At 33.7% G+C, this 25,698-nt stretch overlaps 1 protein-coding gene across 1 annotated transcript; it reads left to right on the top strand.

Moving 5' to 3' along the window:
• Positions 1-262: 262 nt before the first annotated feature.
• LOC133299658 (serine/threonine-protein kinase PBL34-like) lies at positions 263-25,587 on the top strand. The gene is made up of 5 exons (XM_061499138.1): positions 263-338; positions 10,769-11,105; positions 12,688-12,824; positions 25,242-25,378; positions 25,459-25,587. The coding sequence occupies exons 1-5, from the start codon at positions 263-265 to the stop codon at positions 25,585-25,587; spliced, it is 816 nt and encodes a 271-aa protein (XP_061355122.1).
• Positions 25,588-25,698: the final 111 nt, after the last annotated feature.

The following is a 25,698-nucleotide window of genomic DNA, read 5'->3' as shown; positions in this document are numbered from 1 at the left end:
AAATAAAGAATGAGAAAAAGCAATGCAAGACAAGACGAAGTCCTTGCACGAAAATCAGATGTATGAGTTGACCGAGCTGCCTTAAGGAAGATGAGCTCTAAAGAATAAATGAGTTTATAAAATTAAGCATGAAGAGAACGGCTAAAATTCAAGATACAAGGCCAGAATTGTGGTTAAAGGTTGCAATCAAAAGAAAGGAGTTGATTTTGAAAATTTTTTCTCTCCTGTTGTGAAAATGACTTCGGTCCTAACTGTATTAGCCATGGCGGCATCAATGGACCTTGAAGTTAAACAAATGGATGTGAAGACCATATTTCTTCACGACAACCTTGAAGAAGGTATGTACGAACCCCGACTAGGCATATGCTATTGGAATGGTAAGCCAGTATCTATCAAACCCTGGCAAAGAATATTTGGAAGCCGTGAAGTGGATCTTCAAGTATCTCATATGAATGACAAGTTTATGCCTCCGCTTTGAAGAAGGAAATGCCGTGCTGTAAGGCTATATGGACGTCGATTTAGGGGGATATGCCGACTCAAGGAAGTCAACCACATGATACTTGATGACTTTGGTAGGAAGAGTTGTCTCCTTGAGATCTAAACTACAAAAATGTGTGGCACTTTCGACGACCGAGGCCAAGTACATAGTCGCTACTGAGGCTTAGAAAGAAATATTGTGGATGAAGAAGTTTCTTTATGAACTCGACCATGATTAGGACTAGCACGAGATGAAGTGTGATAATCATAGCACTATTCATCTAGAAAATAACTTAACCTATCACTCCCAAGGTATCACTAGATTCAGGATGTGGTGGAGGATGAACAACTCGAAGTCGTCAGAGTGCACACCGACCTCAATTGGTTTGACACGATGACCAAGACAGCGCAAACAAGAAAATTTGAAGACTACTGCGAGGGTGCCAGGCTGCTGTTGAACCCGACACATTAAAGTAGGAATGTGGAGATTTGTTGGGGTGGTTCCTTTCTTTAATGCTGACATGCACCTCATTAGTGGGTACATGACTCAATGTCTGCATAACCACCTCCAATAAATGCTGCCCACTAATCATTGAAGAAAATTCTGGAAGAAGGTGAAGGGTTCCTCTCACCTCTCTATATATACATGAAACTATTTGTAATTTGAGGTTGATTTTTCATGTTAGCTCAAGAGCATTTTGAAGAGTGATCTCTTTAGAGAAGTTTGAGAATACCACCATACTTGATGAAATTGGAATGTACCTCTAGTGTGTAACTAGGGAGGCTTGAATCTTTGTAATCTTTCTTTTTCATAGTGAAAGATTTTCTGGACTAACGACCCGTAGTTATTTCTTCTCCGCATTAGAGAAGGTTTTCCATGTTAAAAATTGATTATGTCACTTTTTCTCTCTCTTTCTACAATTTTTCATTTTTCTACATGTTAGCTGACCTGGTGACTTCAGGCCAACCTTTGAGTGTCGAGCTCGACATGCAGACTTAAGATTCGCTTCTGTGCTAAATTTGAGGGACCCCATCCCAACAAAGAGTTTAGCCCTAAAACTTGATTGCATTCATTTTTGTTTCCACCTCTCTTTTAGTTTTATTTTCCTCAAATATTTTTTTTTTGTTTTATCAGGAAAAGAAAACTAGCTTTTCATCAAAGCTTCAAAAAACATCTTCTAGCTTCTTTCTTCACTTTTATCAAAAAAATTACGTTTTTTATTTAATTTATATCCTCGTTTTAAATATCACTTCTCTCACATTTTTTCTTCTTTCCCTAGCAATGCACACAATACCACCCAAAAAATAGATTCAAGTTCCATCCATTTTGAATTTGCTCAAGTCCCATTTAATAACTAACACATGAAGCTTAGCCTAAAAATCGGATCAACTTACTTATTTTCCCCCAAAAATAAATATGATAACATCTTATCATAAGAATATTCTATCTTCTTTATCCTTTTTTTATTAAAAAATGCATCAACATTATCAAAAACAAAATTTTTTATTCCATTTTTATCCTCATTTAAATGTTTTAATTTAAAATTTAAGTCTTAACCTAATATTCTTCTCCCAATATTTATCTCACATTATTCCCCGATTCGCAGAATGGCATACATAATACCATCCACATGATACAGATCCGGTTTCAACTAATATAGAGAGAATTTAGATCTACTTAAGTCTCATTTGACAACTAAGGTAGAAAGCTTAGGCCCAAAACTTGATTGAATTCCCTTTTGTTCTCATCTCTCTATTTCTTTTATTTTCCACAATTTATTTTTGTTTTCCTTAAAAAAATAAAAATCACTTCTTCGGAAAGCTTTGAAAAGCATCTTCTAGCTTATCTCTTTCTCTAAAAACATATAAACTTTGTCGACAAAGTAATTTTTTATTTCATTAATATCCTCATTTCAAATTTTTAATTTCGATTTAATCCCTCGTCCTAATACCCTTCTCCCAACACTTCTTTCACATTATTCACTGGCAAGAATACCATCTAGAGAATAGAATTGAGTTTCAAACAATATAGAGTGAATTTGAATTTGTTAGAGTCTAATTTGATAACAAAGTTATTAAGCTTAGTCTGAAAACCCGACTATGTTCCGTTTTTTTCCTACCTCTTTATTGCTTTGGTTTTCGTCAAACATTTTTTTATATTTTCCTAATAATAATAATAGTAATAATAATAATAATAGTAGTAGTAGTTTTCCCCAAGCATATTGTAGATTCTATGCTTGTATAAAAAAAATAGCAGCCTTATCAAAAACATAACTTTTTTTTGTGGTAAGTAAAACATAACTTTTTTATTCTGTATATATCCTTGTTTTAAATTTTTAATTCCAATTTTAACTGTTAACATAATACTCACCTCTTGACATATATCTCATTATTTCCCTTTTTCCCCAATGAGACAAAAAATACAATCCATAGATTAGTGTTCGAGTTTCAATCAACATAAGAAGAATTTCGATATACTAAAGTCTCATTTGATAACTAAGGTAAGAAACTTAGCCCAAATATCCGACTATATTCCCTTTTCTTCCCACCTCTTTGTTACTGTTGTTTTCCTATAAGAAAAAAGGAAAATAATCTTCTAATCAGAGCTCCTAACGCATTTTCTAGATTTTGTTTAAACATACTCGTTTTATTGAAAACATAATTTTTTTTGTTCTATTTATATCCCCATTTTAAATTTTTAATTTAAATCTTAACTTGTAACCTAATACCTTTTTCCAACAATTCTTTCACATAATTCTCATCTTTTCTCAGCAGCACACATAATACCATCCACATAATAACTAAGGTAGGAAATTTGGATATACTTAAGTCTCATTTGATAACTAGGGTAGGAAGCTTAGGGTTAAAACCTTACTAAATTCTTTTTTGCTCCTACCTTTCTATGACTTTTATTTTACTCAATTTTTTTTTCCTAAATAAAACTTGTTCTCAATACTTCCAAAAGCATCTTCTAGTTTTTCTCTCTCTCTTTTTGAAATAATTCAATCGAAAAAGTAATCTTTTTATTCCATTATACCTCATTTTAAATTTTAAATTCAAATTTTAATTATTAACCTAACACTCTTCTCTCCTCACTTCTCTTACACTATTTACCTTTTTCCTAGCAGTGCAGAGAATACCATCCAAAGAAAGGAATAAGTTTTTTCAAATATCATCCATAAGGAAAATTTGGACTCATTTTATAACTAAGGTATGAAACTTAGCCCGAAAACCTAACGATTCCTTTTTGTTCAAGTCTTAGATATTTTTTTTTTATTTTTCTCGAAAAATTAACAATAGCATCTTATTAGAAGCATATTCTAGATTCCTTTTTTTTTTATATATAAAAAAGACACTTCAACTTTATTAAAAACCTAATTTTTTTGTTCTATTTATATCCACATTTAAAATTTTTCATTCAAATTTTAAATCTTAACCCAATACTCTTCTCCTGACCCTTCTTTGACATTGTTTCCCCTTTTCCCCAGCAGCGTATAGAATACCTTCTCGAGATCAGGGATAAGTTTCATCCATCATAGAAGAACCTTGATCTACTCAAGTCTCATTTTGATAACTAAGGTAGGAAGCGTAGCCCCAAATCGTGATTATATTCAATTTTGTGGGATCCTTGTTGTTACTTTTGTTTTCGTCAATTTTCTTTTATTTTCCTCAAATAAAAAAATTATTTTATCAAAGCTTCGAGATGCATCTTCTTGTTTTCTTTTTCTTTTTCTCTCTAAAAAAAGGGGAAGGATATTGTGACAACCAAGTTGTGTTACTACCAAGTGACTACCAATCAATCTTACCGTTAGATCGATTATATTGATCCAACGGTTATATTTATTTCCATCTCTGTATGGTCATGATTTCCCAAATTTAATACTTTATATTTATTTTCACCTTTGTATGGTTATGATTTCCCATATTTAATGCTTTCACTTTAAATATGGGGAATCATGACCATACAAACATGGAAATAAATATAACCGTTGGATCAACATAATCGATCTACGGTGAGATTGATTGGTAGTTACTTGGTAGTAACACAACTTGGTTGTCACAATATCCTTCCCCCCAAAAAAAATACTAACTTTATCGAAAATGTAATTTTTTGTCCACTTATATCCTTATTTAAAATTTTTAATTCAGATTTAAACTCCTAACTTAATACTCTTCTCTCGATATCTCTCTCACATTATTTCCCCTCTCCTAGCGGCGCACAGAATACCATCTCTGACATTGTTTCCCCTTTTCCCCAGCGGCGTATAGAATACCTTCTCGAGATCAGGGATAAGTTTCATCCATCATAGAAGAACCTTGATCTACTCAAGTCTCATTTTGATAACTAAGGTAGGAAGCGTAGCCCCAAATCATGATTATATTCAATTTTGTGGGATCCTTGTTGTTACTTTTGTTTTCCTCAATTTTCTTTTGTTTTTCCTCAAATAAAAAAATCATTTTATCAAAGCTTCGAGATGCATCTTCTAGTTTTTTTTTTCTTTTTCTCTCTAAAAAAGTTACTAACTTTATGAAAATGTAATTTTTTGTCCACTTATATCCTTATTTAAAATTTTTAATTCAGATTTAAACTCCTAACCTAATACTCTTCTCTCGATATCTCTCTCACATTATTTCCCATTTCCTAGCGGCGCACAGAATACCATCTAAGATCGAGTATCATTCAACATAAGGATAATTCAGTTCTGCTCAAATCTCATTTGATAATTAAGGTATGAATCTTAGCCCTACAACTAAGGTAGGAAGCTTAGCCCCAAATCTTGATTGTATTCCTTTTGGTGGGCTCCTCTTTGTTAGTTTTGTTTCCCTCAAATGTTTTTTTATTTTCCTCAAGTAAAAAATCTTTTTATCAAAGCTTGGAGATGCATCTTCTAGTTTCTCTCTCTCCAAAAACACACATTGACTTTATCGAAAATGTAGTTTTTTATTCATTTATAACCTCATTTAAATTTTTTAATTCCAGTTTGAACTCTTAACCTAGTACTCTTATACCGACATTTTCGCACATTGTTCCCCTTTTCTAGCAGTGCACAGAATATTGTCTAAAGTATAGAGGTCAAGTTTCATCCAACATAAGAATAACTCGGATCTACTCAAATCTAATTTAATAATTAAGGTGTAAATCTTAGTCTCAAAACCAGCTATGTTTCTTTTAGTTTCCACCTCTTTCTTACTTCTGTTTCCTTCAAATTCCATTTCTTATCAAAGCATACTCTAGTTTTTTTTTTAAACATCCAACTTTATTGAAAATATAATTTTTCCATTTCATTTTTACGCTCAATTAAAATTTTTAATTTTAACTCTTAACCAAATACTCTTCTACCAAAATTTATCTCACATTATCCCCCATTTTCTCAGTGGCATGCAAAATATTATCCACATAAATGAGATACACTTTCATCCAGCATTGGGAAAATTTGGATCTACTCAAATCGTAGTTGATATAAGTAAGGAAGCTTGGACCCAAACCCAAATGTAATGCTTTTGTTCCCATCTCTCCGTTACTTTTATTTTTCGCAATTTTCTTTGTTTTCCTAAAAAAAAAAATAACTTGTTCTTAAATCCTCAAAAACATATTCTAGCTTTTCTCTTCTTTTTTTCCTCAAAAAAAGACCAACTTTATCAAAAAATTAACTTTTTTGTTGCATTAATATCCCCGTTGTAAATTTTTAATTTCAATTCTTAACCTAATACCCTTTCCCAGACTCTTTTGTCATATTAATATCTTTTTTCTCAGGGCTCAAATAATACTATCCAAAGAATATAGTTGAATTTCAAACAACATAAAGTGAATTTGGATTTGTTCAAGTCTCAGTTGATAACAAAGGTATTAAGCTTAGCCCGGAAACTCAACTATTTTTATTTTTATTCCTACCTCTCAATCGCTTTGGTTTTTATCAAAAAAAAAAATTTCTCATAAAAAATAATAATAGCTTCTTATGAAAAGCCTAGATTCCCTTTATTTTTAATAAAAAATAAACTTTATCAAAAACATAACTTTTTTTATTTCATTTATATCTTCATTTACAATTTTTTTTGATAACATTCCAATCGGTTCATTGCTTCAACTAATCCGATTTGAGGCGGGTCCATGATTAACGCTTTAAACCCTTCCCAAAGGTGGTACTGGGGAGATTCGAACACACTCTCACCCCACCTGCTTAGCTCCCATGCGCCAACTGAGCTACCACCATTTTGGTCTTCATTTACAATTTAAACTCTTAATTTAATACCCTTCTCCCAATATTTCTCTCACATTATTTTTCTCTTTCTCTGGAGGCACATATACTACCATTCAGAGATTAGAGATTGAGTTTCGTCTAATATAGGAATAATTTTGATCTACTCAAGTCTCATTTGATAACTAAGATAGGAAGATTAGACTCAAAACCTGTATACCTTTCTGTTTGCACCTTTGCGTTACTTTTGTTTTCCCAAAATGTTTTTTTTCCTAAAAAAATCTTCTCATGTAAGTCTATTGAACACCTTATATCTTTTTTTCTCTCTCTCTTTTTTGAAAAAAAAGCACATCAACTTTAACTAAAATGTAATATTTTTTTTTCATTTATATCCTCATTTAATTTTTTTTAACTCTCTACCTAATATATTTATCACGACATTTCTATCACATTGTTCCCCTCTTTTCCCAGCGGCTCATAAAAATACCATCTAGAAATTAGAGATAAATTTTCATCCAACATAGGAAGAATTTCTATGTACTAGTCACATTTGATAACTATGATTGGGAGTTTAGCCCCAAAAATGTGACTGTATTCCTTTTTGTTAGGGATCAAACCTTCCATTTTCTAGCTTCTTTCTTTCTTTCTCTATTTTGTATAAGCAAAACACATGAACTTTATAAAAAAGATAATGTTTTTGTTCCATTTATATCTTCATTTAATATTTTAAGTTCCAATTTTAACTCTTAAGCTAGCACCCTACACTTCTCTTTCATTTCGCCCCTTTTCTTATGGGCACACATAATACCATCTAAAGAATAAAGATCGATTTTCATTCAACATAAGGATAATTTGGTTTTTCTTAAGTCTTATTTGATTATTATTTGATAATTAAGATATGCCCAAACACTACCAACATAAGGGTATTATACACCAAACGTTATGCATGTATCGAAACTCCTAAGCAAAACAGAGTAGTTGAATGTAAGCACTAGCATGTGCTTAACGTTGCAAGAGCGCTTCTCTTTCAAGTGAACTTACTTATCCAACTATGGTAGTATTGTGTTTCCCATATGGTTCATCTAATAAACCGCACCACCACTCCCCTTCTGAATCATAAAACACCATACAAAATTCTGTATGGCTTTCCCCTTATCCTTATTCACCTTAAAATCTTCAGTTGTTTGTGTTGTGCTAGCTCCTTGTTAAGCCACAGAACCAAGTTCTCACCTCGTGCTCATAAGTGTGTGTTTTTAGGTTTTAAAGAAAGGATAAAAGGGTATGTTTTACTTGATCTTTCCTCTCATAAATCTTTGTATCTCGAATGTCATTTTTCATGAGCTAACATTTATATTTATAACACAAAAGGATCGTTCCAATAGTTCTTGTGTTTTTCCTCTTCATTATAATGTCATTGATCCCTTCATCATTTCTACGGATGATGCTAATCCCAATGTCATGCCACCACTTGATGCTATTGACCAAAACAACTCCATTCAAACACTAATTCATGAACTTGGGCCCTCTTCGATTTTTCCTTGGAATTGAGGTCTCTCGTTCCTCCATTGGGATAATCATGAACCAATGCAAATATGCTTTGGAGTTTCTTTCTGATAGTGGTTTTCTAGGTTGCAAACCTTGTTCCACTCTCATTGGCACAATTAGCTGATGTTATAACCAAGCCTTTACAACCAGCTCCTTTTCAATCAATTGTTTCCAAGTTGGGGCTCATATGGACATTCTCCTCCCAACTTGAGGGGGGATATCACTATAGTAACTAAGTCATGTCAGTCTTTGTGTTTATCACTATAGTAACCATTGTAAGTTAGCTTGGTGATAAGTTAGTTACTACAAGAAAAAAGTTTATTTGTGACGAAAAATTTCATCATAAAGTTTGTCACAAATAACAATTTTTGACACAAATAATCAAATTTTGTCACAAATAAATTTGCGACTCAGGAATTTGTGACGAAATTTACTTGCGACGTAGGAATTTGTGACGAAATTTCACAAAATTTCGTCACTAATAAGATTTTTTCTTCTTGTACGTTGCTTTTTATTCTTCTCTCTTTATCTGATATATATCATTATCTCATTGTACTTTGAATACACTTTTTCTCCTAATGAAATTCTCAAGTTTTTCCGCTGATAATAGATTTGGTAAGTGGAATGTTGTATATTATTCTAATTTTCAACACAACTTTCCTTCCATCTTAACAATTTTCGGTTTTAGGAATATAATGCAAAAATTTGCTATTTTGGGCTTGCTAAAGATGCTCAAGAGGGAGACTTAACTCATGTTTCAACTCAAGTGATGGGAACATATGGCTATGCAACCCTTGATTATGTTATGACGGGTTAGTATTCTATCTTCCATCTCATTATGTTATCAGAAAGTTATGATCCTTGAATTTGAATTGCTTATATTCCATCTAATATATTTAAATATTACTTTTTTGTTGATTTATTCTTGAAATCCACTTTGATTTTCTTTAATTTATGATATCCAGAGTACGCCTTTGACTTGAAGTTAAATTGCTCTTATTTTAATTTAATTTCTCTCTCCCATTCTTTGTTTTTTTCTATTTTAGTTTTCTGTTGAAGTTTATGTCGACAACATAGTTAAAATTTCATTTTAAACTTAATTTTAATTAAAAATTCATTTTTAATATACACTTAGATGAAATTGTTTTATACATTCAACTAGTATCATATATATATAAGTCAAAGAGAGGTACAAGTTGTTTAGTAATTATATTTTGTGAGGGCTGAATCTTTTATAGTTAATTGTTGTGAATACGACAAATATACCCGTCATTTCCAAATAGTAAAGTGATGAGTGAGTATCTTTCTAACGAGGACTAATTTCAAGCAATAATTCACTATGTTTATCTAAATTCAAAAGTGGTTTCGACAGACAATCAATCACTGATTAAAAAATCGATTATAGGTAGCAATTTAAGAAATAATTTAAAAAAGAAAACAAGATTGTAACTAGATTTTTGTAAATAATAGGAGAAGCGTAGCTAGGGTTCGACTTCTCTAAATGCTCACCTATCACTCGTTGTTAATTCTTAATTATCATTCCTTCTAATGATGGCGATCGGTTCTCTAAGTTTGACTAGGGCATAATGTCTAGACATATCCTAGCCCTGTATTCCCTTTAAGATTCTTGATTTCTCAGTGAAACTATAATTGAAATACGCATTAATAATTAGAACCTAATGATCGCATAAGTTATTAGCCTATGTCTAAGTCAAACAACGTTATAATGAATTAACCTTTCCAGTTTCATCTACTAACATGTCTATTTCCATAGATAATTCCTAAATTAATCTATGGAGAGCAAACCCGTAAAAGCATTAAGAACAAAAAATTCATTCAAACAAAAGAGAAGGAATAATGCATTAAGAAATTAGCACTCAAGTAATAGGTTAACATCAAGATCCATCTAACCCTAGATTACAAGAAGAATTAGCCAGACATGTTCAAATTAAAAAAAAAACAGAAAATAAAGATTCCTCAAAGCTCCATCTCTAGTGGTTAATGGTGAAAACCCATGAGTGTGCCTTCAATCCCTCCATTGAAACTTCAAGATGATGAGTTTCTTCATCTTCAACAGCAACTGACTTTTGTATTTCGGCCATAACTTGAGCTGTACTTATCCGATTGACACGATCTTGGTCTTGTTGGACAAATAAGAGAGATCTACAACTTCAAAGAAGACCAGAAGATCCAAATATGTCATATTGGATATGTAAAATTGGCCAAAAGATAGGGATATTCTTTTCAAAAATAAGACTTCCATGAAAATGCTTGCTTTGTTCAACACTCTCCCACACATTTCTTCTCCAATTAGCTCGATTTTCCTACAAAAATAGCAAAGATTACTCAGATGTCAGAGGAAAAAAAGAATAAATCTTTCTAATAAAATAACTCTAAGTTTTCATGCTTTAGGCTAGATTTGAAAGTTAATAACTCTGATTTTAGCCCATTAGAACATGATAAATTATGAGTTTAACATTAATCTCTTATTCTAAGTGTCACAATTCGATTCTGAATCAATATTCATTTTTCCCCTTGTAAATCCGCAGGAAATAAATCAACCAATTGCAATGTTAGCAATTCCCCAAGAAAAAATAATTCAGAAACAACAAGATCTTTTCCCAAGTTAAAAGAAATTGGTAGATCTTCTCCGAGCTTAAGCGAGGAGCTAAAAGCTTATTCCCATATTCGGAAGTTCTTCAATGAGCTCATTTTGGGAAAAAGCTATTTTAAATCTCAGAATTTACTTGGTGAGTGTGGATTTGGATGGGTTTACAAAGGTTGGATCAGTGAGAATGAGAACTCTTCAGCAAGACCTGGAATGGGGCTTTCAGTTGCTTTGAAGACTCATAACCAGAATGGACTTCAGGGCCATAGGGAATGGCTTGTAAGTTACCATGCTAACCCTAACTATAATTAACTGCTATTTTTTACCATGCAAAGTGCTATGATTTACCATGCTAACCCTAATATATAGACACAACCATATAAATTTTTTACATGAGGGGATCCCTTCTTTCTTTCTCATCTTGGCCCTTGATTCTCTCTCTCTCTTCACCAAAGCCAGGATCTTGTTTTGTTTGCTTCTGGTGCATTGGCCTATGCAACATCTTCTCTTGCTTATGGGTGTAAGTGTCACGTGTTGTAGTGTGACAGTGACAATGCTCAATATAAACTACACTTCTAGCCTTCATTGGACTCACCCCTTTTATCATATTCAATCTCTTACTACTTTCCATAACTTTCAAATTCCCAAGTTCTCTCTCTGTTCTAGTCCCAAACACCCCCCCTCTCTCTCTCTCAGGTGATGCTTTTCTTGCCTTCATTTTCATGTCCTTTTTTTAATGTATCAAAATGTTCCAAATCCAATTTTCCCATGTGGGGTTTGTTCATTTTTTGTTCTCATGACAAACTTCTCTCTGTTCTGGAATGGTTCTACATTTGTTAATTTTTTGCTTTTGGTTTTTGCATTTGGAGTTTTCATATCTATATCTGTCATTGTTTCTGCTACTCGGTGCACTCTCCTATTATTTCTTTTTTCTTTTCAATTTTTTTTTCTATTTGAGTTTTTGTGTTGAAGTTTATATGTCTACAGTTTAGGCTTCCGAGTTGAAGATATGGCAAGTCCTCGTGGAATGAACGTTTGGAGCTTCAAATGTGGAAAAGTATGAGGAAAGAAAAAACAAAAACAACAAAAACTAACAACAACACCAATAGAGCTATTGAAGACAAAGTTCACGGTTTTGGTGGAAACTAAGGTTTTTGTCAAGTTGCGTGGCTTTGCGGTTTAAAGCTGAAGGAGGCTCCTCTATGGACAAAAAAGATGGTATTCTACATATACCTTGTTTAACTATTATTGTTAGAGTTTGTATCATTTTTTAATTTTACTTAATAATTCACTTTTAATATATACTTATAATAGGTGCAGTGTTTGTTTATTATTTTTTGATTTTAATGGAATTGTTTAGCCATTACTTTTTGTGATGGCATGAATCTTTATACTTAATCTCATTCTCAAGTGTCACAATTATGTTATGAACTGATATCTTCTTTTAATCCTTGTAAATCAGAAGGAAGTAGATCAACAATAACCAATCACAATGCTAGAGAGAAACCAGTTGCTGCTCAGGTATCCTGTATCCTCAAGAAGCAGTAACCCAAGAAGAGCAAGATCATCTCCCAAGTTAAAAAGAATTGCTACATCTTCTTCAAGCTTAAGCGAGGAGCTAAGTGCTTATTCCAATCTTCAGAAGTTCTCCTTCAATGAGCTCAAGGTGGCAACAAGCAATTTCAAACCTCAAAATTTGCTTGGTGAAGACTCATAACCAGAATGGACTTCAGGGTCATAGGGAATGGCTTGTAACTTACTATGCTAAATAATTAACCCTAAATATAAACTATTTTATTTTGGCAAATTTCTATGATTTACATCACTTAATATATGTTCACTGTTTTATGTATAATTGCCGGCTGAAGTTAACTTTCTTAGGCAACTCCGTCATCCAAATCTAGTTAAATTGATTGGTTTTTGCATTGAAGATGATAAAAGGCTACTAGTATACGAGTTCATGCTTCGAGGAAGCTTGGAGAATCATCAGTTTAAGAGTATGTCTTTTAATTTATGTAACATTCAAATTTTTATTATAGCATTTTTTTAGAATTTATTAAAGAAAGGAGAAAGAAAAGGGACTCTGTTAATGACTGTATACTATAGAATACCAGAGAATAAGTAATAATAATATAATGTCACTTATTTGTAGGATTTGTGCCTCTTCCTTGGAATCACATAATGAAAGTTATGCTTGGTGCTGCAAAGCGCCTTGCATTTCTGCATGAGGAAGCTCAGAGGCCAGTGATATTTCGAGACTAGGGAATTTTTTTTGATGATGAACTCATTCTGAGGCGATACTTGTTAGCTCCATGGTTGGAGGAACTTACTTGTAAACCCTGAAATGAGAGGGAAAATGTTGTAAATAATATTGATTTAGTTATTATTTAGTTTTTATTTAGTCATTTATTGTTGTATTGGGCCAAGCCCTTTGTTGTATTGGGCCAAGCCCATTAGGTTAAAAGTAGGTCAAATATTCTCTATAAATAGAGAACCCTTTGTAAAGATTATTTACAATTCTATAATATATTAGAATACCCTTTTTCAAGTTGGTATCAGAGCTCTCGATCTGAGGGCTTTGCTTCCGCACATATTATCTTCTTTTTTAACAAAACCCTAATTTCTTTGCCTCTTGCCGCCATTAGCCGCCACCGGAAAATTTTTCCGGGGACCTTTTGGACCAAGGGGACCATTGTTGACCTTATTTTTCCTCCGATCTATCATTCTACGCAGTGTTCCTCCGCCACAAACGACCGAAACACCTCCGATCGCCTCCAATCAGATCTGTCTTCACCGTTTGGACCACTTTCCGGCGACTTTTCAACCGCGACCACCCACAGACAGGTGTGCGCTCACCGGACGACCACACCAGAAAAATCTCAGCCGGCGAAGCCCATCCACGCGCTCTCACGCGCCGCCCCTTTCCCGGCGAGTGAATCCCACGCGCAGCTCCTTTCTCCGGCGCGTGGAGGCGCGTGCGGCCGAGTTTTTGGACCGGACCACCACCATTCTTCTCGTCTTCTTGTCTTCTGTCTGGATCTGTAATTATTTTTCTGATCAGAGGTCATTTGATATTCTGTTTGGTTGATTTTATCGCTGGTTGTTAACTTTTTTTGTTAAAGAATGGCTGAGCATGATAGTTCTTCGATCTTATCTGGTAAGAGCACACGTTCTATATCTCTTCTTGCTTCTTGCACTGATTTTAAAACCTCATAGATTTTGGATTCTGGTGCAACTGATCATATGGCTTGTCGTACTGAGTTATTTTGTTCTTATCATCCTACTGTTGGTAGTCATACTATATCCGTAGCTGATGGATCCCATAAATCAGTTATTGGTTCTGGTAACATTCAAATTCAACCTTCCTTGTTTCTTAAAAATGTTCTTTATGTTCCTCAGCTTTCTACTAATCTTATCTCCACTCAAAAACTTACAACTGATTTGAATTGTTCTATCACATTTTTTCCTTCTCATTGTCTTATTCAGGATCTTACCACGAAGAAGACAATTGGAGTTGCTAATGAACAGGATGGGTTGTATCATCTCCTTCCAGACCATGCTAGCAAAAATCAGTTATTAATGACACGTTATCCTTCTACTGCAGAGTCTATGATTTGGCTCCATCACAAGTGTCTCGGGCATCCACCATTTAGTCTTTTGAAGTCTATGTTCCCCTCTCTGTTTCTCAATAAGTCGGTTGAGACCTTTCATTGTGATGTTTGTGAATTTGCAAAACACCATCGAGTGTCATTTCCTTCTAGCACTATTAAAAGCAGAGAACCTTTTTCTCTTATCCATTCTGATGTTTGGGTCCTTCTAAAGTGCACAGTGTTTCAGGTGCTAGGTGGTTTGTTTCTTTTATTGACGATTGTACTCGGATAACATGGATATACTTGATGAAAGACAAGTCTGAAGTAACAGAGATATTTATTCGGTTTCATCACATGGTTGAGACTCAGTTTGGTAAGGGTATTAAAAGACTCAGATCTGATAATGGTACTAAGTACGTCAATCAACGCCTGTCACAATTCATTTCAGACAGAGGTATAATTCATGAGCTCACATGTGTTGATACCCCTCAACAAAACGGGGTTGCTGAAAGGAAAAATCGTCACCTTCTTGAAGTTGCTAGAGCACTACTTTTTCAGACATCTGTTCCTAGTTCTTATTGGGGAGAAGCAGTATTAGCTGCAACTTTTTTGATCAACCGTTTACCTTCACGGGTCCTTAACAATATCAGTCCTATTCATTCCATGACTTCCTTCTTTCCTTCTGTTCCCATATTGCAGAGCCTTCCACCAAGAGTGTTTGGATGTGTTGCCTTTGTCCATGTTCATAAACAACATCAGAGTAAGTTGGATCCTAGGGCTCTTAAGTGTGTCTTCCTTGGTTATAACCCTTATAAAAAAGGGTACAAGTGTTATCATCCACCAAGTCGGAAATTTTTTGTTTCTATGGATGTCACCTTTCAAGAATCTGAATCTTATTTCCTGGGTCCTCATCGTCAGGGGGAGAATAGTTCTTCAGAAGACTCGTCCCCTTCCTTCTTTGAGTCTGGATCAATCTTCTCTCTTCCTAGTGTGTCTGCTCCTGGTGTGTCAGAACCTTCAAATACACATGAGATACAACCCATACTGTCTCACCAGCAACCTCAATAGTCTGAACCACTGGTAAGTCCTGAATCTCCTATTTCTTCTGAATCTCCTGTTTCTGATTCTAATATTATTTCCTCTCATGATTTGTCTATTTCTTCTGATATCTCTAATGACTTACCCATTGCTTCTACTTCTGATGACTTACCTATTGCTCTTAGAAAAGGAAAAAGATCTTGTCACAAGAAAACTTGTTCCTCCTGTCCCTCTTGTACTCAATACCCTATCTCCCACTTTGTTTCCTCTGCTAATCTTTCTGTGCAGCACAAAAGCTTTGTTTCAGCACTAGATTCTATTGCAATCCCGAAATCAGTACATGAAGCCTTGAAAGATAGGAATTGGGCTCAAGCCATGCAAGAGGAGATGAATGCTTTGGAGAAAAATAAAACATGGGAGGTTATTGATAGACCCAACGGAAAGAAAGCAGTAGGGTGCAGATGGGTTTATACCCTGAAATATAATTCTGATGGCACTCTTGAGAGATATAAGGCTCGATTAGTGGCCAAAGGTTACACTCAAACCTATGGCATTGATTATGAAGAAACCTTTGCTCCAGTTGCAAAGATGAATACAGTGAGAATCTTGTTATCCCTTGCTGCCCATTACAATTGGGATATAAATCAATTTGATGTGAAAAATGCTTTCCTCAATGGTGAGTTAGAAGAAGAAGTCTACATGGAAATCCCGCCTGGTTTTGATTCTGTGAAGGGGGAAAATAAAGTTTGTAGATTAAAAAAGGCCTTGTATGGATTGAAGCAGTCACCTCGTGCTTGGTTTGGAAGATTTACTAAGGTTATGATGACCTTAGGATACAGACAAAGCCAAGGAGATCACACTCTTTTCTTCAAGCACTCCTAAAATGGGAAGCTTACTGTGCTCCTTGTATATGTTGATGATATTATTATCACAGGTGATGATTTTGTGGAGAGACAGATTCTGCAAACACGGCTTGCCTCTGAGTTTGAAATCAAAGACCTTGGGAAACTGAGATATTTCCTAGGGATAGAAGTAGCTCATTCAAGCAAAGGAATTTTTATCAGCCAGAGGAAATATGTTCTTGATCTTCTCAAAGAAGCAGGAAAGCTCGGGTGTAAACCCTCTAATACTCCTATTGAGCAGAATCACAAGATGGGCTATGAAGAAGAGAGTCCTCCAGTTGATAAAGGACAATATCAACGGCTAGTTGGGAAATTGATATATCTGGCCCATACTAGACCAGACCAAGCTTATGCTGTTAGTGTTGTCAGTCAGTTTATGCACGATCCAAAAGAAAAACACATGCAGGCAGTAGAGAGAATTCTTCAGTATCTTAAAGGTACTCCTGGTAAAGGATTGTTATTCCGACGTGATGGCAATCTATCTTTAGAAGTCTACACAGATGCTGATTATGCTGGATCCGTGACTGACCGTCGTTCTACCACTGGTTATTGCATGTTTCTTTGCGGTAACTTGGTGACATGGAGAAGTAAGAAACAAGATGTGGTTGCCAGATCAAGTGCAGAAGCTGAATTTCGAGCTATGGCTCAAGGCATTTGTGAGTTACTGTGGCTGAAAATTGTTCTTGATGATCTCAAAATAAAATGTGAGGGACCTATGAAGCTGCTATGTGATAATAAGTCCGCTATTTGTATAGCTCATAATCCAGTTCAACATGATCGGACTAAACATATTGAGGTTGACCGCCATTTCATCAAAGAGAAACTTGATAGCGGGTTGATTACCACTCCATACATTCCCACTGGGCGTCAATTGGCTGATCTATTAACAAAGGGGCTTCCTTCAGACAGATTTCAAGAACTTACTAGCAAGCTGGGAATGATAAATATTTATTCCTCAGCTTGAGGGGGAGTGTTGTAAATAATATTGATTTAGTTATTATTTAGTTTTTATTTAGTCATTTATTGTTGTATTGGGCCAAGCCCATTAGGTTAAAAGTAGGTCAAATATTCTCTATAAATAGAGAACCCTTTGTACAGATTATTTACAATTCTATAATATATTAGAATACCCTTTTTCAAGTGAAGAACAAGTTAAGACTTTGCAATCAGGCAAACAGTTCAATACTTCAACCACTTCACTCATCCGAAGTCTTGCTTTTGGGTCACAACATAGACATTTGAGTAGTGAACTCCATTGACTTATAAGCTCCTTTATATGCTTTTTGACTATTGCAGTCTTTATTTAATAATTAATTATCAAATTGACCTTGATTATAAATTATTTCAAAAATTTAACCTCTCTAGAAAATATAACATCAATTTACTACTGTTTTACCGTTGACCATGAAGTCTATCCGAGTATCCCTTACTTGCCCGGGTATTTTTTTGAAAATTTTACCCTACTCGAATAGTCAAGGGATTCCCTAATATATTTCAACAAATGAGAAAATGCTTGAATTATTTACCTGAATACGCAGGCAGCTACCCGGGTAAATTTCGCGTAATACTTAGTGCTGCCATTGCATAGAATATTGAGGATAACACCTTTGGAAAACAAAGTAATAGTTAGCCAGTTGGAATGCGCTGGATTGAAGATGACTTAGACGTCCTTATTCCTGCTTCTCCATAGCACTCTCTAGTGCTTTAATTTCTCTGTCTAGCCTTTTCGTGTGTTTTTTTGTCTGCTTTTTCCGATCATCATGGTCTTGATCACTGCTGCTGTGGCTGTTTGGCATGAGTGGCTTGTTGAGGGAGAAGCTAAGAACTTGTTTTCAGTGTAAGGGAGGATGAAAAATGAAGTAAACTTCATGATTTGTTTTAAGTCAATGGGTGGTTGTTGGAATTATAAATAATGATTTTTATATTAAATCCTTTCCTTAATTTTTTTTAGTATTACCATATCAGTTGTTTAAAGGAAATTAGTAGCTCAAAGACTAAGTATTACCGTATTAATCTTTATGCGAATTAATTGCTAAAGGACGATTTTTTTAAGAATAATATTTCTTTTATTGTTTTTTGGTTCTTCGGTTCATCTTCTCGTTTGATCATTGATGAAACAAAATTTTCGCTGAAAACATAAGTTGCAAAACAGCCAAATAGCAGTGCCAACTGTTTGACCATTTACCCCGGTAGCCGCCTCCCCACAAATAAATAATTCAAACATTTTCTCAGTTGTTGAAATATACCAGGATATTCCCTTGACTATTTGGATAGGGTAAATTTTTAAAAAAATACCCGAGTAGGGAAGGGGATACCCGAGTAGGCTACATGATCAACGATCAAGCATAGGCAGATTAGTATTATATTTTCTAGAGAGGTTAAATTTTTGAAATAATTCATAATCAAGGTCAATTTGATAATTAATTAATTTTTTTTTTTGGTAAATAAAAGGGCCAGAGCCCAGAAACAAAAGAAAACTAGGAAATCAACATAACACGGTCTCTCCCAACAGAGGAGATATCCGCTAAATACAGAAATAAAATATCCCTTGGAGGCTCCCGAGCAAACACAGTGGTGATATCCGTAAAAAACCCTCCTTTATATGAGAAATAAGCTTGAACTTAATGTCCCATTAATTTGAAGTAGCTATTTATTTTTGTTGTGTTGATGTACCATTGAGTTGTGCTCGAGTTGACCTTTTTTCTAAAATATACTCAGGTATCAAGTCCTATATTCGAGTATTTCATGCGATCAACGATCAAACAAGGAAAAATGAGTATTATGTTTTGTAGGGGACAAGATCATAATTTTTATTAATTAAGGAACATAATGGTTAAAATGCCAAGCTGAGCCCCCAAACTTGATTATATTCCTCTTTTTTTGCACCTCTCTCTTTCTTTCATTTACTTCAAATAATTTTTTGTTTTTCTCAAAAAAAAAAAAAAAAGCTTCTTATTAAAACTTTTTTTTTTTAAAAAAAACTCGTTAGTTTATCTATTACTTCTTTTATTTATATTTTGATTTTACTTTTTCATTTCCATTTTAACTCTTTTTTTTAAGATATTCCAATCGATTCATCATTTTTTGTGACTAGTTCAATCGGAGAGGGTTTCGAAATTAAAACTTTAAACCATTTTCCAAAAATAATATTGGGGAAGATCAAACACAGTAACTCTTAATATAAATTTTTTCTCCAACACTTCTCTCACATTATATTACTCCCCCTTTCCCTAGCGACGCACAAAACAAAATGTTTGGTTTTGTTCCCACCTCTTTATTGTTTTGGTTTTCCTCAAACATTTTTTATATTTTGCTAATAGTAATAATAATAATAATAATAATAATAGTATAGTATAGTAGCTTTTCACAAGCATATTCTAGATTCTATTCTTGTATAAAAAAATAGCATCCTTATCGAAAACATAATTTTTTTATTCTTTTATATCCTTGTTTTAAATTTTTAATTTCAATTTTAACTCTTAACATAATACTCATCTCTGGATACTCCTCTTATTATTTCCCTCTTTTACCAGTGACACAAAAAATACAATCCACAGATTAGTGGTCGAGTTTCAACCAACATAGGATGAATTTCGATCTACTAAAGTCTCATTTGATATCTAAGGTAGGAAACTTAGCCCAAAAATCCGACTGTATTTCCTTTAAATTCCCATCTCTCTATTACTTTTGTTTTCCTAAAAGAAAAAGGAAAATAATCTTCTATTTAAAGCTTCTAAAGCATATTCTAGATTTTGTTTAAACACAATAGTTTTATTGAAAACATATTTTTTTTGTTCTATTTATATCCCCATTTTAAATTTTAAATTTAAATCTTAACTCCTAACCTAATATCTCTTTTCCAACAATTCTCTCATATAATTCTCCTCTTTTCTCAGCAGCACATATAATACCATCCGCATAATATAGATTTAGTTCCATCCAACATAGGGAGAATTCGGATATACTTAAGTCTTATTTGATAACTAAGGTAGGAAGCTTACGCCTAAAACCTTACTAAATTCTTTTTTGCTCCAGCCTTTCTATGACTTTTATTTTACTCGATTTTTTTTTATTTCCTAAATAAAACTTGTTCTCAATGCTTCCAAAAGTGTAAGAACCTGCACAGTTAAATTAGGAAGTTAATTAATTAATTATGAGCTTAAAGGAATAATTTCATAAGTGACCTTAAATAATTATGGTAAGGTAAGAATAATTAATATAAAAGTTTAATAACACTGAAAGTCGCTTTTTTGACGAAAAGTGCAGATACCAGTTCTGCTCCATGGTATAAGTACGTACCGATGAAGTATCCCGAAAAATTATAATAAGTGCATGAATATTCCTAGAATAATATATAGGACTAGTATTTCAAGTTTCATGTCAAAATAATGAGAACTGGCGTCAGAACTGATACCGGCTACGTAAAAGCGCGTGCCGGCAAAGTGCTGCGAAAAATAAAATAAAAATATGTCAAATTCTAGAAAAATGGCTAGGTTCAGAATTCAAAGTTTGGGAATAAAATGCTAAGCGTAACTATTAGTGCTAATACAGTGCAATTAAAACTTAAGTGGACTATATAAGGACGTGGCACAAGTTTCTAGGTCAGAAACTTAGCATCTCTACGTGAGAATTTCTGAAGTTTTGGAGCAGCCACCCTTTTCTTCCTCCATTCTCCACTAAAGACTCCACATTTTGTTCATGAAAACCTTCCTCTATCATGGTGTAGACTTGTTGCACACATAGGGTGAGTGGTGAGTGCCTTCTTGAGAGCCTTTGCGCTGTTTTTTGTGCATTCAAGGGGCTGACTTCTTGGTTAGTGAAGAGGTCACCATTTCCTTGTTTGTGGGAGCTCCAAGTGGTGAGCTTGGTGAAGAAAGGGCCAACCTTGTTGCTATTTTCGTGGACCTTTGTAGTCTGAACTTTGAGGCTGAGTGGTAAGCTCCAAGAGCACCATTGTTTATGTTCCAAGCTTTGGTGGTAAGTACCATCACCTTGCTCATGAGTTTTAGTTGTTAAAAGTGGAGTTTTGACATGTTTAATGAGGTGATTAAGCAACCAACACCACCATTGGTCTAAATGGGTCTTAACATACATGCTTTAACGTGATTAAGTGTTAAAAATTGAGTCTTGGTTGGATATCTTCGCGAAAATGCAGAACTGCATTCTGTCGCGAAATATCCGGATATATGATATCCAGATATTGATATCTAGATATGGGGTTGGAGATATCCGGATATGGCCCCGACACATATCCAGATATTTTGGGAATTTTGAGACAGTGACTGTTCTGTTCATACAAAACTGTATTATGGGTTTGTGGACCCATGATTGGTTAAGTTGGACCTCTGTAATAATTAACTAAGTCAGAATCAATTTGATTAAGGACTTGCAGCTTTGTGAGGAGCCTAATGGCATGAAACTTAAAAGGACAACGTTATCGTTATGTCATGACTCTTAGATTATAAATATTGACATGATTTTTGGTCTAAATAGATTGTGATTGTACTGCTTGTGGACCTTGAGCTAGTGTGGACTCAGTTTTGGAGTGACAGCTTGAGAGGTAAGCTTATGGTCCTCAGATTGATCTATTGCTTGTTCCACCGACCTCCATGGGAGGGTGGTTTATATGCATGTATGTTTATGAAAGATGAAATATGCATTGATATATGCCTGAGATATGTTAATTTAACTGTTGATGTAATGTATGAAAGTGATGTTGACTACTTACACGATCAGACTGCGACTCTGGTGTGTAAGGCATAGGACTGCGACTCTTATGTTTAGATAGGTCGCAGACGAGCATAAACCCTATCCTGTTCCCTGGCAGTCGAACCACATTTGCATACATCACATGATTAATGAGTTGTAGTATTTGGCTTGTTGAGCAAGAGATTATACTATCATGATTTAAATGCCTTAATATGAACATGCATTGAAATTACTGTTTTTGAACTTATATTATACTTGTAAGTGAGCTTGGGGCGGAAGAGTCCTTGAGGACCCCTTGTCTTACTGAGATTTCTTTTTAAAGATCTCACCCCACGTTTGGGGCACATTTTCAGGTTCAGGTACCTCAGGGACTAATACCTCGGGCGGCAGGAGGCCGGAGCTTAGTTGATAGATGCATGCTGTTATTACTGATTGTCTGGTTGCTGACTATGCTTTATCTTCATTACATTGTTATCTTTGTTGAGACTCTGTTGGGCTTGTGCCTTATTTGGTGTGCATGAGGATTGTCCATGCCACATTGATTGTGTTTTGGTTTAGTTAGACTTGCGTTGTATAATCTATCAGGATATTGTCCGGTCTACGTGTTGTAGTTCCGTGACTAGAAACCCATTTATATATGAGGTATTTCAGTAGTTGTTTATTTGCAATTTACATACAAGCATTGTTTTGAAAAAGGAGTAATTAATCAACTTGGTTAATAATAATGATGTTATAATTGAAAAGAAAAAGTTAGTTCCGCATTTTAATCAAGCGCTGCTTAATACGATGATATGATAACAAACCGGGTATACACGGAGTGTTACAAAAAACATATTCTAGCTTTTCTCTCTCGCTTTTTAAAAATAATTCAACTTTATCAAAAAGGTAATATTTTTATTCCATTTATATCTCATTTTAAATTTTTAATTCAAAATTTTTAATTATTAACCTAAATACTCTTCTCTTACACTATTTACCTTTTTTCCAGCGGTGCAGAGAACACCATTCAGAGAAAGGAATAAGTGTTATAAAAAATCGACCATAAGGAAAATTTGGATCTGTTCAAATCTCATTTTATAACTAAGGTATGAAACTTAGCCCGAAAACCCGACTATTCCGTTTTGTTCAAGTCTTAGATATTTTGTTTTTCTCAAAAATTAACAATAGCATCTTATTAGAAGCATATTCTAGATTCCCTTAAAAAAAAAAAAAACCTTCACTTTATTAAAAACCTAAATTTTTGTTCTATTTATATCCACATTTAAAAATTTTCATTAAATTTTAAATCTTAACCTAATATATACCCTTCTCCCGACCCTTCTCTAACATTGTTTCCTTCTTTTCCTGGCGGCATCCAGAATACCTTCTCGAGATCGGGGATAAGTTTCATCCATCACAGGAAGAATTTTGATCTACTCAAGTCTCATTTGATAACTAAGGTAGGAAGCGTAGCCCCAAATCGTGACTATATTCCCTTTTGTGGGCTCCTCGTTGTTACTTTTGCTTTGCTTAAATATTTTTTTATTTTCCTCAAATAAAAAATCTTTTTATCAAAGCTTCGAGATGCATCTTCTAGTTTAGCTCCTTCTCTCTCTCTTAAAAAACACATAAAATGTAATTTTTTGTTCCATTTATACCCTCATTTAAATTTTTTAATTCCAATTTGAACTCCTAACCTAATACTCTTCTCCCGACATTTCTCTAACATTATTCTCCCTTTCCTAGCAGCGCACAGAATACCATCTAAAGAATAAAGATCGAGTAGCATCCAACATAAGAATTGTTCAATTCTGCTCAAATCTCATTTGACAATTAAGGTATGAATCTTAGCCCCAAAACCAAGGTAGGAAGCTTAAGCCCCAGATCGTGACTGTATTCCTTTTTGTGGGCTCCTTTTTGTTACTTTTGTTTTCCTCAAATATTTTTTTTTATTTTCCTCAAGTAAAGTTTGTTTTTTTATCAAAGCTTGGAGATGCATCTTCTAGTTTCTCTCTCTCTAAAAAAAAATTAACTTTATAAAAAACATAGTTTTTTGTTCCATTTATATCCTCATTTAAATTTTTTAATTCTAATTTGAACTCCCATCCTAGTACTCTTCTACTGACATTTTTCTCACACAATTCCCCCTTTTCTAGCAGTGCATAGAATATCATCTAAAGAATAGAGATCGAGTTTCATCAAACATAAAAATAGTTCGGATCTACTCAAATCTCATTTAGTAATTAAGGTATGAATCTTGACCCCAAAACCAACTATGTTTCTTTTAGTTTCCACTTCCCTCTTACTTTTGTTTCCTTCAAATGCTTTTTCTTATCAAAGCATACTCTAGCTTTTTTTTTAAACATTCAACTTTATTGAAAATATAATTTTTCAATTTCATTTATATCCTCATTTAAAAATTTTAATTCAAATTTTAACTGTTAATCAAATACTCTTCTCCCAAAATTTCTCTCACATTATCTCCCATTTCCTCAACGTAATGCAAAATATTATCCACATAAATAAGATCTACTTTCATCTAGCATTGGAAAAATTTGGATCTACTCAAATCTTATTTGATAACTAAGAAAGGAAGCTTAGACCCAAACCCGAATGTAATGCCTTTTATTCCCATCTCTCATTTACTTTTATTTTTCGCAAATATTTTTTTTGTTTTCCTAAAAAAGAAGAAGAATAACTTGTTCTCAAATCTTCCAAAAACATATTCTAGCTTCTCTCTCTTAAAAAATGTCTAATTTTATCAAAAAATTAACTTTTTTTTATTTCATTATTATCCCCGTTGTAAATTTTTAATTTCTATTTTAATTCTTAACCTTATACCCTTTTCCTGACACTTTTATCATATTATTCTTTTTTCCCCAAGACTCAAATAATACTATCCAAAGAAATAGTTGAGTTTCAAATAACATAAAGTGAATTTGAATTTGTTCAAGTCTCAGTTGATAACAAAGGTATTAAGCCTAGCTTGAAAACTCAACTATGTTTATTTTTATTCTCATCTCTTTATTGCTTTGGTTTTCATCAAATATTTTTTTTCCTCATAAAATAATAATAGCTTCTTATGAGAAGCATATTCTAGATTCTCTTTATTTTTAATAAAAAATCAACTTTATCGAAATGATACTTTTTTTATTCCATTTATATCCTCATTTATAATGTTGTGATATAATATCAGGATATGTGTCCCTTCAATGGTCAATCAAAATGAGAATTGTGCTTGCTGCTACAAAGGACCTTGCATTTCTACACGAGAAAGCTGAAAGACCAATGATATTTCGAGACTGCCAAACATTTAATATTCTATTGGATTTGGTAAGTGGAATGTTGAATATTATATACTAGTTTAATTTTCAACACAACTTTCCTTCCATCTTAACAATTTTCTGTTTTAGGAATACAATTCAAAATTTTCCTATTTTGGGCTTGCTAAAGATGCTCAAGAGAGAGACTTAACTCAAGTTACAACTCAAATGATGGGAACAGATGGCTATGCAACCGTTGATTATGTTATGACGGGTTAGTATTCTCTCTTCCATCTCATTATGTTATCATTGTTATGATTCTTGAATCTGAATTGCTTCTATTCCATCTCGTATCTTTAAATATTATTTTTTTGTTGATTTATTCTTCAA

This window comes from Gastrolobium bilobum, unplaced genomic scaffold (assembly GCF_033153095.1).
Source record: "Gastrolobium bilobum isolate Gb01-03AN ecotype WA unplaced genomic scaffold, APGP_CSIRO_Gbil_v1 utg16926, whole genome shotgun sequence".
Lineage (NCBI taxonomy): Eukaryota > Viridiplantae > Streptophyta > Magnoliopsida > Fabales > Fabaceae > Gastrolobium > Gastrolobium bilobum.
The sequence above is the reverse complement of the archived record's forward strand: the minus strand, read 5'-3'. Positions and strand labels throughout refer to the sequence as shown.